This window comes from Cadophora gregata (genome assembly GCF_030347475.1).
Source record: "Cadophora gregata isolate MNR1 chromosome Unknown scaffold_1, whole genome shotgun sequence".
Lineage (NCBI taxonomy): Eukaryota > Fungi > Ascomycota > Leotiomycetes > Helotiales > Ploettnerulaceae > Cadophora > Cadophora gregata.
Genome location: NW_026695924.1, coordinates 1,518,935 through 1,533,485, shown reverse-complemented (window position 1 = coordinate 1,533,485; position 14,551 = coordinate 1,518,935). Strand labels below are relative to the sequence as shown.

At 47.2% G+C, this 14,551-nt stretch overlaps 9 protein-coding genes across 9 annotated transcripts; 4 read left to right on the top strand and 5 right to left on the bottom strand.

The window, feature by feature from the left end:
- The first annotated feature begins 609 nt into the window (after positions 1-609).
- On the top strand, positions 610-1,891 carry ONS95_000509 (uncharacterized protein). The gene is made up of 2 exons (XM_058493665.1): positions 610-1,104; positions 1,161-1,891. Exons 1-2 carry the CDS (start codon positions 725-727, stop codon positions 1,669-1,671), a joined length of 891 nt encoding a protein of 296 aa, XP_058363865.1. The 5' UTR covers positions 610-724; the 3' UTR covers positions 1,672-1,891.
- A 64-nt stretch (positions 1,892-1,955) lies between these two features.
- On the bottom strand, positions 1,956-2,871 carry ONS95_000508 (uncharacterized protein). Its single transcript, XM_058493664.1, has one exon. It carries the CDS (start codon positions 2,723-2,725, stop codon positions 2,099-2,101), a length of 627 nt encoding a protein of 208 aa, XP_058363864.1. The 5' UTR covers positions 2,726-2,871; the 3' UTR covers positions 1,956-2,098.
- Positions 2,872-2,892: 21 nt separating this feature from the next.
- On the top strand, positions 2,893-3,198 carry ONS95_000507 (uncharacterized protein; the record flags this gene model as incomplete). The annotated part of the gene is made up of 1 exon (XM_058493663.1): positions 2,893-3,198. The coding sequence occupies one exon, from the start codon at positions 2,893-2,895 to the stop codon at positions 3,196-3,198; it is 306 nt and encodes a 101-aa protein (XP_058363863.1).
- Positions 3,199-3,907: 709 nt separating this feature from the next.
- On the bottom strand, positions 3,908-4,681 carry ONS95_000506 (uncharacterized protein). Its single transcript, XM_058493662.1, has 2 exons — positions 4,281-4,681; positions 3,908-4,228 (listed from the first exon to the last, which is right to left on the bottom strand). Exons 1-2 carry the CDS (start codon positions 4,654-4,656, stop codon positions 4,074-4,076), a joined length of 531 nt encoding a protein of 176 aa, XP_058363862.1. The 5' UTR covers positions 4,657-4,681; the 3' UTR covers positions 3,908-4,073.
- A 564-nt stretch (positions 4,682-5,245) lies between these two features.
- Positions 5,246-6,696, bottom strand: ONS95_000505 (uncharacterized protein; the record flags this gene model as incomplete). The annotated part of the gene is made up of 1 exon (XM_058493661.1): positions 5,246-6,696. One exon carries the CDS (start codon positions 6,694-6,696, stop codon positions 5,662-5,664), a length of 1,035 nt encoding a protein of 344 aa, XP_058363861.1. The 3' UTR covers positions 5,246-5,661.
- A 1,070-nt stretch (positions 6,697-7,766) lies between these two features.
- Positions 7,767-9,264, top strand: ONS95_000504 (uncharacterized protein). Its single transcript, XM_058493660.1, has 2 exons — positions 7,767-8,024; positions 8,138-9,264. Exons 1-2 carry the CDS (start codon positions 7,874-7,876, stop codon positions 9,154-9,156), a joined length of 1,170 nt encoding a protein of 389 aa, XP_058363860.1. The 5' UTR covers positions 7,767-7,873; the 3' UTR covers positions 9,157-9,264.
- An 85-nt stretch (positions 9,265-9,349) lies between these two features.
- Positions 9,350-9,790, bottom strand: ONS95_000503 (uncharacterized protein; the record flags this gene model as incomplete). Its single annotated transcript, XM_058493659.1, has 1 exon — positions 9,350-9,790. One exon carries the CDS (start codon positions 9,788-9,790, stop codon positions 9,350-9,352), a length of 441 nt encoding a protein of 146 aa, XP_058363859.1.
- An 879-nt stretch (positions 9,791-10,669) lies between these two features.
- ONS95_000502 (uncharacterized protein) lies at positions 10,670-11,431 on the top strand (the record flags this gene model as incomplete). The annotated part of the gene is made up of 1 exon (XM_058493658.1): positions 10,670-11,431. One exon carries the CDS (start codon positions 10,670-10,672, stop codon positions 11,429-11,431), a length of 762 nt encoding a protein of 253 aa, XP_058363858.1.
- Positions 11,432-12,977: 1,546 nt separating this feature from the next.
- On the bottom strand, positions 12,978-14,502 carry ONS95_000501 (uncharacterized protein). The gene is made up of 3 exons (XM_058493657.1): positions 14,265-14,502; positions 14,051-14,194; positions 12,978-14,002 (listed from the first exon to the last, which is right to left on the bottom strand). Exons 1-3 carry the CDS (start codon positions 14,325-14,327, stop codon positions 13,136-13,138), a joined length of 1,074 nt encoding a protein of 357 aa, XP_058363857.1. The 5' UTR covers positions 14,328-14,502; the 3' UTR covers positions 12,978-13,135.
- Positions 14,503-14,551: the final 49 nt, after the last annotated feature.

Genomic DNA, 14,551 nt, shown 5'->3' with positions numbered 1-14,551 from the left:
ATGCCGAACCTCCGGGCCGAGGCTTAGGTGCAACAGGTGCAAGTTTCTGATTGGTGAGGTGGCAGGCGATCATCTCGTCTCCTTGTTTACTTTGGTGTCGCTTATTCAATTGTAAATGATTCTTCATTCAGAATCTTCTCTTAAATTATTCATCCGCCTGACTCCTGTATACTAGTAAACGTGATTCAATCACTGTCAGATGGCTCTATATTGAACTCTTGTTTGATTGCATAATCATTTTCTATGAGGATGCCTTATCAACAGTGCGCAGGTATAGATCAACTAACAGGTTTAAATTTCAACAAGAATCCTCCCTTAATCCTAATGACGAGTACCGGCTCGCCCTCCCGCTCTCGGGTGTACACAAATGCTCCCAGCAGAATTCATAGGGTCCAATACTATTACAGCTTTGTGCATCCTTTAAGCATGTAGCTTCTGAAGTCCATTACTAGCTACTCAAAAGAGGGATCTGACAAAACAAAAAGATTGCTTCTTTACACGATGCAATGCTTCCATTCTGCGACAGCTCCAGCTTCTCAAAATGAAGGATGAGTTGTGGAAATGAGAACTCCGAAGCCGCACAGATTTGGCGTTCCGCGCAAGTGATCCGTATGGTATGCCCAATTCTGCGGCTGAAGGTCACAGCTGAACACGCTAACCTCGCCTTTCCAACTCAGTCCTGCTCATTATAATTATTTGTCGGCAAAGACTACGATTGTACAGCATGGCTACTGCTACCAGCCTTGTAGTCCCACCAGAAACGAATCCTACAACGACAGTTACCTGTCTAGCAACCGCGACAATCACTTCATCCACCAACCTGGGACCGCTGACCACGCCTGTGGCATTCCCATCGATTTGTTCAAACCAGTTTGATTTCCACACTACCATTCTCGGGCAGAGTTCGTGGTCGTCGCTGCTGCTGGGGGGGTGTGCCCTCAGCCAGTGCTGCCCATCATCACGGTTTTATACCTCCGACAACGCGTGGTATAGTAGCTATTTCAGTCCAGGGGTGTGTCCACAGGGATATCAGACGTGTAATGGGCCAGCAGAAGTTGAGACAATACTGCCAGCAGGAGAGAGTGTGCGGTTTTGTTGTCCGCTGTAAGCAAGACTTCCTGTATTATCTATACGAATCGCAGGTAACAAACACTCGTTAGAGGATACACTTGCCCAATGTGGCCATGCTTCTCCATATGCGCTACTTTGCGAGCGTCCGCAACTACAGCTCTCGTGGTTGACAATATCGTACACCAGTCCATATACTCGACTGAAACTCTTTCGGCGCAGACCGGTGTGAGCACGGCGTACGACTATGCCTATCCAATTCAAATTCGCTGGAAGGATTCCGACTTTGCTGTACAAACGAGCTCTAGCGCCTCACCTGCTGGGACAAGTAGCGGATTCAAAAGTGGAATAGGAAACAAGAAACTATCAACCGGCACGATTGCAGCGATTGCAGTTGTAGTGGCAGTGTTGGCGCTCGCAAGTCTGATATTGGCTGTTTGGTGGTTCAGAAAAAGGGGAAAGGCAAAGGCAGGGCCAGTAGCTACGGAGATAAATGTGGCTGTGGGTGAGAAGCCGGAGATGGATGGTAGTGGGATGGCAGCTCGTGAGCTGGATACCAATCATCCAGTCTACGAGCTTGAAACTCGGAAAGCAGTAGGATGAAGCATCGCGACAAGCTTCGACAACCTAGATTCCAGGATGCTCTGTTACTTTTCAACTGAGTTATGACTTGTTTTACTTCCGTAAATTTAACAGCAAAATAGCTCACTACCTGAGGTCTTTGTCATATCTTGATTACGAGCATATTCTCCTACTCTGGTTGGGCAAGATAATATACACAAGTAGCAACGACTTTAAACCATCAAAAGTTCATATGCTTTACAAAACACAATAACAATCCTCCAAAATATCTCGCATAAACGAGTAAGCCAATACCTTCCAAGTTACGGGCACATACTCCGACAAAACATCTCACGCAAAACCAATGCAGTCCCGCGGCACGGAACATCAGTTCTCGCCACACTTCTAGCAAACAAATATTTCTTACAATCTCCTTACGCACTGATCGATCAATCCACACCCGCGTCTGTCAATAATCCAATGTCCCCTGCACGTTACTTTCTCCGCCAGAGCCAGAGCCCGATGGAGAAGATTCACCAGTCTGTACTTCACCACCCACGGATACAGGATAGCAACCTCTCATTGCCAAATTCGGCCTGAGCGTCATTCTGAAGAACTTGCAGTCATCTTTGCACTTTAGGTCCCACTTCTCAGCCTTCATCTTGAACGGCTCGCCTCTCGCAAACCACTGAATCAAACTGATCTCCACCCAGTCCTGGTCCAAATCTGGCGGGCACACGAAGTAACGATGTGAGTAGACTGGACCGAAATCATGGCGAGAAGTGACGTGAATGACGTACGGAGTTGTTGGAGTCAGTGGATTATTTTCCAAGGCCTCGAGAGAAAAGACGGGTGCAGGCTGTGGCTGGGGGATCGTGCCAGGCGTGGAGGTTGATGATTCAGGTTCAAACCCCATAATGAGCGAGAGAAGGTCTGCAGAATTTTGACGACGTACTGCAAAAGAGAGAAAGCTCTGGAAGATGGCTTCATGGAGGTCTCGGTTGGGGTCGTTGTGAAGTTTCATGACGGATGAGTCGTGGACTGGGATAGCGGAGCCGCAGCAGAAGATGGTGCTAACTACCGACGGAGTTGACATAATGAGTTGTTTCTGCCCAGGGCTGGAACCTGTCTTTGTCTTGAACTTTATGCAGTAAGTGTGGCGCGTGCTAGGTAATACTGTATGTGTTGTTGGTGGGAGGTGGGAGCAGAGGATGGTCCTACAAGATGATATTGGAAAGTGGGTGCTGAGAAACAGAGTTGTCGATGCAGCTGCAAGACTTTATATCCAGATTTGAAGACAAAGCTGTCGTGCTGTTCGTTGCCCGTCTGAATCATGATTCTCTCTCTGTTGAATCACAGAGGAACTGGCCAAATGAATCACGGAAATGTCCGGGCGAATGTGAATTATATCGGACCGATGTCCTCATTTTCAGATCAAGAGGTTTGAGGTATTCAATGCTGCTTGTGAATTCTTCAAGGAGGGCTTCCAAAACTGTTGAGAAGAGATATGGTGCTGATTCTGGGGCTCTAAAATCTTGCTTTGAATCGTTGGGCTATGAAAGCATTTAAAACCCAACTGAAATAATCTGTTACCCTGCCAAATGTGATTAAGAGGGAAAGATAACCAGATCTTGGAACTGGCGCGCACTCCTACAGCCGTCAACGATCTTCCTGGTACCCGGCTGCGAGCACCCGGCAATTCTTGGATCATACTGAGCTTTCTGCGTTATCTTTCTCAGACAACATGGTCTGCGTTGTGATAGCAAACCAAGAATTTTGAGTTCGGATTGACTTTATTGTTATTGTTATTGCTGTATATATGGCTCAAAGTCCTCTAAGTGATGGGCACTAGGAGGAAAACAAAACCTCGCTTAGCACTGGCACTAAGAATACACCTACTTACTCTTCAACAAGGACCTTATCTGGACTAATTCTTGAAGCATCAAATCCAAGAAGAAAATTGGAAGGTAGAAGGAAAACGAAGATCAGCTGCAGAGTCCTGGAAGCCGGTGATGATGTAGCTCATTCACAGGAGTCCTCTCGGGGTGCATCAGGCTATGGGGACTTCAAATTCCTTTTCTCATCATGGCTGTCAATACCTGTCAACTCCACTTATACTGAGTGTATATTAATACTTTGAATGCCCAAGATATCTTCCAGCCTGGACAAACAAAAAGATGTTGTCGGTCTCTGACTGACGTTAAGAGCAGCAAACCAAGTAGCAAATCGCCTAGCCCCGAGCAAGTCGACACTGCTGGACTGATTGATAGAATTGTGGTCTGGATAAATCATCTCGAAGCACAAGTATCAACTGTTTTCGGATCAAGCTTTCATTTCTCACTATTGTTGCGACTTTCCATCAAGGGAAGAGGAGGAGAAGCACCCATTCCACCGTCTCAAGACAGAGTTTTCCTCCTCTTTCCGAGCATGTTTACACCGAACATCTAGTTGACCTTGGCCTGCGATAACGAAGGGATGATACTCGCGCCATCTATGAATCCTCCTGCGACCTTGGTACGGCACAGAGACTTGCCACGCTCGATGATCGCAGCATCACAAGCTAGATTTGCAGTCGCAACACAGCTGAGAGATCCTCCACCTTTGACAAGTCAGTTGGGATTCTGGTGGCAAAACTCCAAGTGGGTACTCACAAGCATTCCCACCTGGGACACAACGTCCTGCTGCTCCAGTAGCCGTGGTGCAGGTGTCTTGCTTCACACTAGTGTTTGCGACACAGCATTCACCGGTAGGAACGACACGCCCACCATTTTGACGCTCGACTATCACGGAAGCTGTGGAGAAAGCGCTGAAGGTGAGGAGAAGGGCTATGACTGAGAATTGCATTTTGGCTATCTGGGACGGACTTGGCAAATCGTGGACAATTGAGAGGAGAAATTGGAGCAGGAAAATTAAAGGAAGTCCGACCGGCGGGAATGGGTATAAAAAGATCGAGTGAGGAGAAAGGATGATGAGGAGAAGGAGTATCCAAACAGCTGAGGAGCCTATGTCTATATATCCACACAACATAAAACCTTCCTTGGTTTTGTATAAGGTTGATACAGGCGCAGTCCATTTGGTTCTCGGCAACCAGGGTAACTTTGTGGAGACTGTTATAAGACTCCGTATATGATCCACGGCTCGTATCTGCATCTGGTGCGTGGGTCGATGCCATCAGACGAGTGTGTTTCAGTGTCGTCTGAAAGTGGCGCACGATCACCAGAACGCACCGAAAACTGACATTTTTCGAAGACGAGACAGTTTTAACTTTCGCTGATTCTTATTCTTGGGTAACATTTGCCAAGTGGTCGGGTAATGATACCTCGTTAGAGAATCATCTGATACCAATTGTGGGTTGTCTCCACAACAGGCATTGAGTTCTGAAGGAGCTGTCTAGAGACCGAACTCTGCCTCGGTGATCACTCTTACCCTCTACCTGCGCATCCTTCGTGTATCTCTAGACCTCAATAAACAATTCATTCTTCTGAAAAATAGAACGACTACACTGTAGTTGCTACGTATTCCAATTTACTTTTAGCCAAGATAAGAAGACAGTTGAACTTGACTCACTCTACTTTATTATTTACAGTTCGAAAGCTCTAAAAGAACTTGGTTGATACGTCATACCAGGTGTTTATTTGTCTCTGATCTCTTCCTAATGCTGAGCTTGCAAAAAGACACGCAGCATATAGGTGCCTCTAAAGATCTGTCCTTCACCTCAAATGGCTCCACCCCTTCAAATGGTCACCCCCACGCTCGAAATAGTCAGATAGCCCTCAAGGCTGAATATGACTTGCTCATACGGGCTCGAAAGATTTCCACTTCATATTGCCACTTAACGCCCAGACCCTCCATAACGCCGCCCATACCAAATTTCAAACGCACACTTTTCAACCTTGGAACTTCACTTCTCTCCTTCCCGAATATGGGTCAGCTCAACCCGACCGCGCTCAATCACACTTTTCCTTAAACAGCCAAAATTTCCGCTCCCATAGACTTCACTTCAGCCTCAGTATCTGCATCGGTATCTTCTTCCTACAAGACTGCCACCTCAATGTGTGTTCCTTTCTCCGAATCCTTGTCTCCCTCACTCGATGTCTCACTCTCGCCGCTGACAGATCCATAGCTCTTGACAATCTTGATCTCCTCATCCAGTCGGTAGTGCTGCACTTTCCGACGCATGATATTGCGCTTCTGGCGGGCGAGCTGCTGAAACGTGAGCTGGACTGGGTATGTGCCGTATCCGATTACATGGCCAGATTCGAGGGCATCGGTTTCGAGAACGGGATGTGCTTCAGGCCAGTTGACGAGCTTGAAGCCTTCACGAATGTAAGGACCAGTCGCAAGGACAATTCTCGAAGCTTTGCGTCTTCCGACGAGAGCGCTGACTGTTGATTTGGAAACAAGTCTCTGGTTCACGCGTATTGATTCTGGTACCGAGGTTGGACTTGCGGGAATTTGCTGACCTGTGACACCTCTGTGCTGCAAGTTGGATTCAGAAGATGTCAAAATATCAAGCTTGTTCGATGAGAATGTTTGTGGCGATGGGATCGGGGTAGGAGAGCTCCAGAATCGTCTCGGACGGATGCTGCCATCTTTGCCAGGGGTTGGTGGCTCGCTTATCGACTCTGTTGTTGACACCGACGAAGAAGGTGATAGAGGAGGAGCTTCAGAGGTAGTGTTGGAGTCGACATATCCGCTGAAGCCATGACCTTCATACGGATTCGACAGCTGCGCGTAGGAAGAGGGAGGGGTCGAAGGAGGAATATGTGGGGTCGCAGCTTCCTTGATCGAGGTCATGTGACTTGGCGGCGAGTACTCTATTACAACACTTGATAGGATCGGAGCGATCTTTTCTGCTTGGAAGTTTTTGTTGGTTGTAGAGTCACTGAAAATATCTTTAGCTCCATTTTGAGCAAGTTCGGAGGTTTTGTTCGAAGTTGTCGACGAATCGTGTTGGCGACAGTAGATCGAAAGCGTGGAAAGGGGGAGATGGAAAGTTCTTGTTGGTGTCGGTGTTTGAGGGGTAGCGAGACATTCGTAGAATACTTCCTCATCTAAATCTTCCATCTTGAAGTCGCTGGAAGCTATTCGTATTGTTGTCATTGGCGTTGTGTTTCGCATTGTTCTGCCTTCGTATTGTGATGTTTGGTGGTGTTGTTGTCTTTGACGAAGATGATTTCAGATTTCAAGATAATTCAACTCAGGCAGCAATCGTACACAGGTAAGAAGGTAGAAGTGAAGTCTTAAAATGAGATTAATTCATGGTGGGTTAGAAAAATAAGGCTGCAACTTACACCATGGCCGAATCTTGATATCGGCTTGGTTGTGATTTGCTATTAGACTGCCACATTTTCCGGTGTCAACCAGCCTGCACTTTTTGGACCATCATGTGTTTTTACTGCAATAATTTGAAGAAATCTTATGTGGCGAGTACTAGTTATAAGTAGAATTGGATAAGGCAGCTTCTGATATGTCACATATCATACACGGCAGCATCAAGGGAGCAAACATCTCATCAAGCCCATCTTCAGCAAAATGCGCTAAGAAGCTTGGACAAATCTGTAAAGCAGGGGTCCGATTAAAACTACAGCTTTGTTTCATTCCAATGTCATATGTTTCCAAGGGCTCTGTCGAGTGCCAATGGTTTCTTCTGTTGAGTGAGGAGGCGATGGAGAATACATCCAGGAGTGTCTGGGCTCTACGACGATTTATCGCAGTTCCAAAAGTATATGTATTTTCTAGAGTAATGCTTGCCATCATTTAGACAGGAGCGAATCCATTAAACAGAGTGCTGCCGATTACAACTGGCATGTTACAGCCCTGGAAACCAGTGGTGGGGGAATGCTCGAGAACGGGACTGGGAGCATGGGAGCAGCATGAGCGGCGGGAAGCCTAATGACCAAAGTTGGAGATTCGTACTTTATGGAAACTCAAATAGTACTGTAACAGCCTCCAATGCAGTTTTCAAGTAGAAATGACAAATCGATACAGACCTCTGCCTTAAAACTTGGAATGTTTACTACGCCGGTCGAGAACTCGGGTACCCCTGTACTGGGGGTGTACCATGGCGGGTGCACGCAGCAGCGGAATATCCCCGCACCACGTACAGTACTGTACACAATTTAGCCGCCATCCAGCTGTGCCGTACTGAAATGAATGTCAACATTCGAAGTTGCATCCATGAGATGTCCAGCTCACACCATGCCTCTCATTTAGCACCCGGGCCTCCGACTCCCTCTCAGCCATGGCGACATTCGCTCTTTTATGCTTCGTGCTGCTCAATCCCTGTTTGATCCCTAACGTTTCCGCCAAGGAAGGATCCAAGAGTGTTGTGAGATGGGACCCAACCAGGAGCCAGGTTGGCATCGGTCTTGCGACCCCTGATTTGTTCTACTGTACGTCTCCCCAAACTTTCGGCCTCAGACGACTCATGGATCTCTCATTATTTAGCTTACCTCCGTACTTCTCTTGCTTGTTGAACTGTCGCTGACTGGACACGGGGTGGAAGGGGACCAAGACAGCAGAGTCACAACGGACTACTATGGGGCGTTCATCTTCGACCTCAGGCTCACATCTGACAACCTCACCGTCCTCCTGAATGGGGAGCCTATCTTGCCCCGCGCGCGTGCATACGTGCCAGCTCGTCTCCGCGCCCCTCAAGTCGGGTTGGTCGAGGATAGTGGTAGATACCGACCCATAAATCTGGGAAATCGGACTGTGATGGACTTGGATTATTATATCGATTCACCGGATACAAGCTCTTCAACCTCCATATATAATACGAAATACAACCCACGTATCATAATAGATATTCTCCGCGTCCGCATACCCACTTTACCGGGCTACAGCGCGCCCCTGGCCTCTAATGCGCAGGAAAATATATGGATTTGGCTCGAGGATCTCTCTGAACACCCGCCGGGTACGCCATATGCCAATATACCCTTGAAAATCAGTCGAGTACAGGTCAACAAACGCTGGTTGAACCATGACTCAGAAGGTACTGATACATACAAAAGTCTGAAGAGCCTCAGAGGATGTTATATCTGGTCGTGGCTCTGTGCCGACGTTGATGAATATCCGTACTATGAGTATGTTTATCAGGAGAACTTCGATGAGTATGGGAAGAAAGGTTCGATGAGGCACTTCTTAACTAGGAGATGGGGAAATATGGTGATCTTGCTGGGGTACTGGCGCGCGGCTGTTTTGTTGGCTGTCTGTGGGAGCATGGTATTGTCACCATTTATTTATGCTGTGTACAGGGGTGTGAAGGATGTGTTTGACATATATAAGATGAGGATGAAAGAGGTGGACGATTGGGTTGCGGATGAGGACGTTGATGGGTGGTTGGAAAGTGACAGGCTCTTCGAGGATTTTGGATATGATGAGAAAGAGGGAGGTGCTCAGAAGAAGAAAAAGGAGGCTGCCAAAGAGAAGGAAAAGGAGGGCGAAAAAACCAATGTCGAGGAATTTCTCCCTTCACCACCTCCTTATCCTGAGGTAGAGGGCAAAGATCTCCTCGTAACATGATGAGCAATTATGTTTTGCGAGATACCCATTTCATTGCTGTAATTTTATAAAAGTTCGAATAGTTTCAATCCACTTTTTGAAGCCTGATGGAGAAAGTACGAACAAGACAAATTACATTTCTATAACCCTACGCGCACCTCAAAAATCAGGCTAACCATGTCTGTCATTCGGGACATACCACCAACAACAGCTATTAAGATGGAATTGCAAATCCAGGATACAGCTCCTGCATTGTCGCATGGCTCTTGTACGTCTGAAAAGAATGTGCCACTCTATGCGTCCTACAGAAAGTCATAACATGCGAATGGAGCGTCATCCCGCTCCTCAACGCCATCCACCTATCAGTCCCAATTTCGTACCACACCCCACTGACCTGATCCACCGCAAAATAGTAATACCGCGTAGTCTTGGACCGTTTGTCCAGAGCCCAGTAGTCTCGTTGGACTTCAATAATGGTAGCTGGTGGGGGCTGTAAGACTGGGTAGCCTGGGAATTGACGCATGACGCTATTGGAGGCTCCGGAGTTGATGAGGTGGTGGGTGTCTGGGGACATATGGAAAGTCATTGATGAGAGGAGAGATAGGAGGTAAGGACGGCAGCAAAACCAGTCGTCGTGGATGTCGCCGATACACATGGTGGAAGGATAATGTGGCTTGGACTAAGCGAGGATTTGTTGACTTTGAAGTAGGCTTGCCGTGACGGATGGTCTGCCTGAGAGAAACGATTGGTGAAGAGTTGAATTGTTACTGAAGATCTGATATCATTTAGAGGTCTAAAAACTACTTTATATCCCTCAAGTTACCTTCCCTGCACACACATACAGAGGCAGAGGCAGTTTGAGATTGTCATGCTTAGTATCTAACGACAGCAAAACTTGCATCAAAACTGAGTAGTAAAGATGTGTGGTATGTCAACACAGTACTAAACATCCTTCATAGTTTGATTGCTGACACTGTGTATGGCTGTAATGATTCTCAAGTCCGAGTATAGAGCGAGCCACACCATAACTTTGGAGTGATACATCTAATGGCAAACAACAATTCATAGCAACCATTACTATTGTGACGAGCGGCTATGACAGTATGACCAGCTATTCAGAGTCACAGAAAAAATAATATGCTTAGAGCATAGGAAATTGTCACCTATGCTAACAAAACTTCCTTTCAGTGCCACCGGATCCTTCATCGCTTTCAACACGTCGATACGATCTCGCCTGCTTCGTTAGCGTGATGCAACAATGTGACCTCTTCAAAGTTGAAATTCAAAAAATCGGCAATCACAATTCACATTTAGCTCCGGTTTTGCTTCCAACTCAAACACTCATTCCTTCCAGGCTTGACTGATTCACTCTGACATATTCTCCATGATAACGCCAGTCCAATTTGAGTCATTCACCCAAACATGTACTTGCGTTGTAGAGATTAAATGATCAAAAGCGTTTCTAAATACCTTACGTAGTACTGATTCTGGGTCTTGACGAAATGAAATAATATCACCAGCGCCATCCCACAAAATGCAATCTTCTTCCCAGCATATCATCCTCCCCTTCTGCTGCCCCTCAAGCCCCATCCCACAATCCAGTCAACCTTCAAAAGAACTATCCACATTCCTCGCTGCTCTCCACGTACTTCGAGATGCTCAACCATTGACGCCTGCATTACCCAGAATCGCCGCCTCCACATCCTCTTCCTCGATAACAACATCGGCTTCTCCAACCTCCTCATCATCTACTATAAATCCTAACAACAAAACTACCACCACGACCAAACCAACTCTTCTTCCTCTCTTCTCACCCTACCCAACCACCAATCCCCTGCCTAGAACTCTCATTCTCCTCCAGACCACACATCCTTCTCCAGGTCCAAACCAACAGCGTTCCTTAACACAGCAGTATTTCGCCCAGTTATCAGGAAAGGATTACTGGGCGCTACAGATGTGGCCACAGGAAGAATCTGGGAGTGTGAGTGAGAGGAGGATGGAGGCACTTTGGGCTAAGGGCGGGAATTGGGTTGGGAGAGAGAGTTTGGGGCCGTGGGGTGGAGGGGGAAGGGATGGGGATGGGAATAAAGGCGTGTTAGGGAGTGGGAGAGACAAGGATGAAAGAGAGGAAGGAAATGGACAGGGAGGTAACGGAGATAGGGTGGGTTGGAAGTGTGAGTGTGGACGGGAGTATTGGGTTAGGGTTGTTAGGTTTGTGGAGGAGGAGAGAGGGTCGGAAGATGGGGAAAAGGGAGGGAAAAGTTTGGGTGTTGGTGACTGGGAGCTTGTTGATTAACTTGAAGAAGTGAAATAATTTGGAGTCTTGCGGCGGTATAAACTGGTGGGGGAGTAAGGCATTTGGGGGTGATGGGAAAATGTCCTGCTAAGCGGAAAATGTCGACATTCATTTTCTCGGGGAGCTTGTGACTCAATAGGTTAGAAACAATCATATTTGCATTTCTAAATCCCATGTTACAGTTCACAGAAAACATGGAACGCAGATAATATTTTAGATCGTACGCTTTGTTTATGTATTGCTGCCCTCAGAAGACGTAAGCGATGCATAGTGCCCAGACCCAATATCATGGAATTGGCTTGCAACCTCTCTACGCAACTCGGATCTGTGACCCAATGCGCTGATCATCTAAGCCTTAACCAGCTTATGACTGAATGCTCGATCAAAATCTCAACTATAATCCAGAACCCACCGGGCCCTCCTCAAGCTAAACAGCTCCCTCCCTACCCCAAACCCTGAACTCAAACCACGCCCCATGGCCCTGACACCACAACCTCTCTACACACTTCAACTCCCGCCATTCCTCATTATCACCAATCACAATCACACTCCCCGGAAATCGCAAATTATCCATCGCCTCCAGCGTTTCAGTCTCGCGGAATCCGCGGCTGAAGACACGACTTGCTGGGTCAAGAGCGGAGAACTCGTTGCATTTCTCGAAAGGGTCGAAATAGCGCTCTGATGCAATGATACTAGGATTTAGACTGGGGGAACAGGAAGGTGAGGTTTACGCAGGGTGAGAGTGGGGTTTGATTGCTAGGGCTACTGGGGGATCGTGTTGCTTGGAGGCTGAGAGGACAGACGTGAGATGTTGACGAAGAAGCGGATGCGTGTGGCGGTCTAAAATTTCCTGGTCCTATTCCCCGATTTGCGTGGTCTAAGGGATGACTTCGTTTGCCTTGGATGATGGCATGAAAATTAGGTGAGCATCCATCTGAGGTGATACCCAGTATCGGTAGAACATTGGGACTGAGGTGGACGAGAAAGCTGGTGGGGAGCAGGATGGAGCTTTTGGCCTTTGAAAGGGGGGTGTGTATTGTGTGTTTAGGGATGAGGTACGAAAGGCAGCGGAAGGTGGATAGGATAGCTGAGGTGCAGAAGAACGGTCCGGATGACATTTCTGAGAGTGTTTCTTGGTAAAGAGTCGAGACGTGTGGGTTGGCTAGGCGGATTGCGATCTGATTTGATGGAGATTGGATTGAGAAAGATTGACAAGCTTGTTTATGAAACGGGCGTACAAGACAAGAATACAAGTCGTGATCAGGGCTTCTGGAAGGCTTAGGCAGTGAGTTGAATTCGAGAATAGACATTGGCTGTATTCATTACAGCGTGACCAAGCCAATGTGAACAGTGAAAAGGTCATCGAAAACAAGAATCGGAATAAGGACAAGAGCAAGACAAGCAGCAGTACAACACTAATTGTTTCAGTTTTGAAGTAGATGACTCGGATCGGAAGATGTGGCCGACTTGAGCCTGGCAAGGAGTGAACTGAGTATATGCTGAGAAATTTGTGGATGCGACCCTGTTGACAAAAAAACATAGAAATCTGGGTAGATGAGGTATATCCTACCCCAAAACGTGTCGTCAATTTGTTTATAGATTTTGGAATAGTAAGATCATTGCTAGGAAAGATACTCAGCGTACATTCCACGAAACGCTTAGTTGTCCACAAGATACTCTACATTTCAGATACTTCGTGTTAATTCAGTTCTCCTCCAATCCAAAGAAAGCATTGTCGAACTCTCCATGCTGCAATTCACCACCCCCACTCATACCCTCATCATCTCCTCCTCCAAAGAACATATCGTCAAAGACACTATCTTCTGCTCCAGCCATTCCCATATCCAAATCTAAATCCATGCCATCGCCTCCACCCACCATCGCAAACAGGTCGTCCCCCAATTTGTTCTGGTCACCTGTGCTCTGATTCTGGTTCTGACTCTGATCTGCATTCGCATTTGTATTTGTGTCACTCTGACCAGGATTCGAATTTCCAAAATTCGACAAGTCGAAGTCGTTATTCTGGGTCTGTGAAGTGTCCTCAATTTGCGTTGTTGTATCCAGAGAGAAGTCCATATCGTCAAAATTTAGGGCAGAGTCCCCATTCTCATTATCATCTGGCATATCGAATAGGGAATCAATAGCAGAATTCTGTGCGTCTCCTCCGTCCGCAGCTGGAGTTCCCTCGGTATTTATGCCTAATCCAATTGGTTTCGTATCTTGGCTTGTATCATTTGTAGAAGCTGGAGGGGTAGGACCCTGAGGAGGAACTTTCGTGTCCTCCGGGGACTGAGTGGCGGTCTCTTTTGAAGGCTCCGGTCTTGATGGTTGTGGCGGCTCATTTGACGTTTGCTTTTCCGGGCTACTCGTCCCCTTCTCCTCTTTGATGGTAGTCAATGGAGAAGTGTATAGTTCGTCCCCAAGCACAGTCTTGCTGTCCTCGTTCGATGTGTTTGTCTCCACAGCTTTTTTCTCCACAGCTTCTTCCAGTATTGGTACGGGGTTCTCTAATGCGATTCGCTTTGCGCGCAACTCGTCTAAGTCTCTCAACAGCACCGACTTCGCTCGAAGCTTTCTGTAAGTTAGCAATTGTCCTTCAGTATTACTCGTTGCTCTTACAATGTCACACTCGAGGTCATCGAGGGCGGTATGAAAGTTTTCAACTGCACTTGGGATGATTGTCCTTAGCCTGGTATTTACTGTTGTGGGGGTCCTGCCGCTGTCCTTATTCGAAGGTCGAAGGGCTTTGCCGGTCTCTATCAGCTTTGGAAATGTCAGTACCATGTCTGCAATGTAATTTCTATGGATGTTTGTTGAAGTAGACGGAACTCACGACAGCATTGATCATACTCTGGAGGACATCCAGTGCGGGCTTTGGTCTCCCTCCTTGCGCCATTGGGCCTGACAGAAGACACGAGAGGGATAAGACGGCTATAATTGATTTGAAAATAGGAGCCGGAATACCGTAAAACTCTAGTGATGTCTAGTTGCGGCTGGAAATGGGGAAGCTTGAGACTGTGGGACTGTGGGAATGTGGAATGCGGGAAGGCTGACACAATTTCAGAGTGAAGGCTGACAAGTTGACAACAGAGTCAGGACGGGAGTGGAGAGTGAAGCCGC

What these genes read in the sequence shown, in the direction of transcription:
- ONS95_000509 (XM_058493665.1), top strand. Translation starts at nt 725, where the DNA reads ATGGCTACTGCTACCAGCCTTGTAGTCCCACCAGAAACGAATCCTACA. An exon ending in GTGCGGTTTTGTTGTCCGCT is followed by an intron (nt 1,105 to 1,160) that starts GTAAGCAAGACT and finishes AACACTCGTTAG; the next exon opens with AGGATACACTTGCCCAATGT.
- ONS95_000501 (XM_058493657.1), bottom strand. Translation starts at nt 14,327, where the DNA reads ATGGCGCAAGGAGGGAGACCAAAGCCCGCACTGGATGTCCTCCAGAGT. An exon ending in AGAGTATGATCAATGCTGTC is followed by an intron (nt 14,195 to 14,264) that starts GTGAGTTCCGTC and finishes ACATTTCCAAAG; the next exon opens with CTGATAGAGACCGGCAAAGC. An exon ending in ATGACCTCGAGTGTGACATT is followed by an intron (nt 14,003 to 14,050) that starts GTAAGAGCAACG and finishes ACTTACAGAAAG; the next exon opens with CTTCGAGCGAAGTCGGTGCT.
- ONS95_000504 (XM_058493660.1), top strand. Translation starts at nt 7,874, where the DNA reads ATGGCGACATTCGCTCTTTTATGCTTCGTGCTGCTCAATCCCTGTTTG. An exon ending in GACCCCTGATTTGTTCTACT is followed by an intron (nt 8,025 to 8,137) that starts GTACGTCTCCCC and finishes ACGGGGTGGAAG; the next exon opens with GGGACCAAGACAGCAGAGTC.
- ONS95_000506 (XM_058493662.1), bottom strand. Translation starts at nt 4,656, where the DNA reads ATGTTGTGTGGATATATAGACATAGGCTCCTCAGCTGTTTGGATACTC. An exon ending in TGTCCCAGGTGGGAATGCTT is followed by an intron (nt 4,229 to 4,280) that starts GTGAGTACCCAC and finishes GACTTGTCAAAG; the next exon opens with GTGGAGGATCTCTCAGCTGT.
- ONS95_000508 (XM_058493664.1), bottom strand. Translation starts at nt 2,725, where the DNA reads ATGTCAACTCCGTCGGTAGTTAGCACCATCTTCTGCTGCGGCTCCGCT.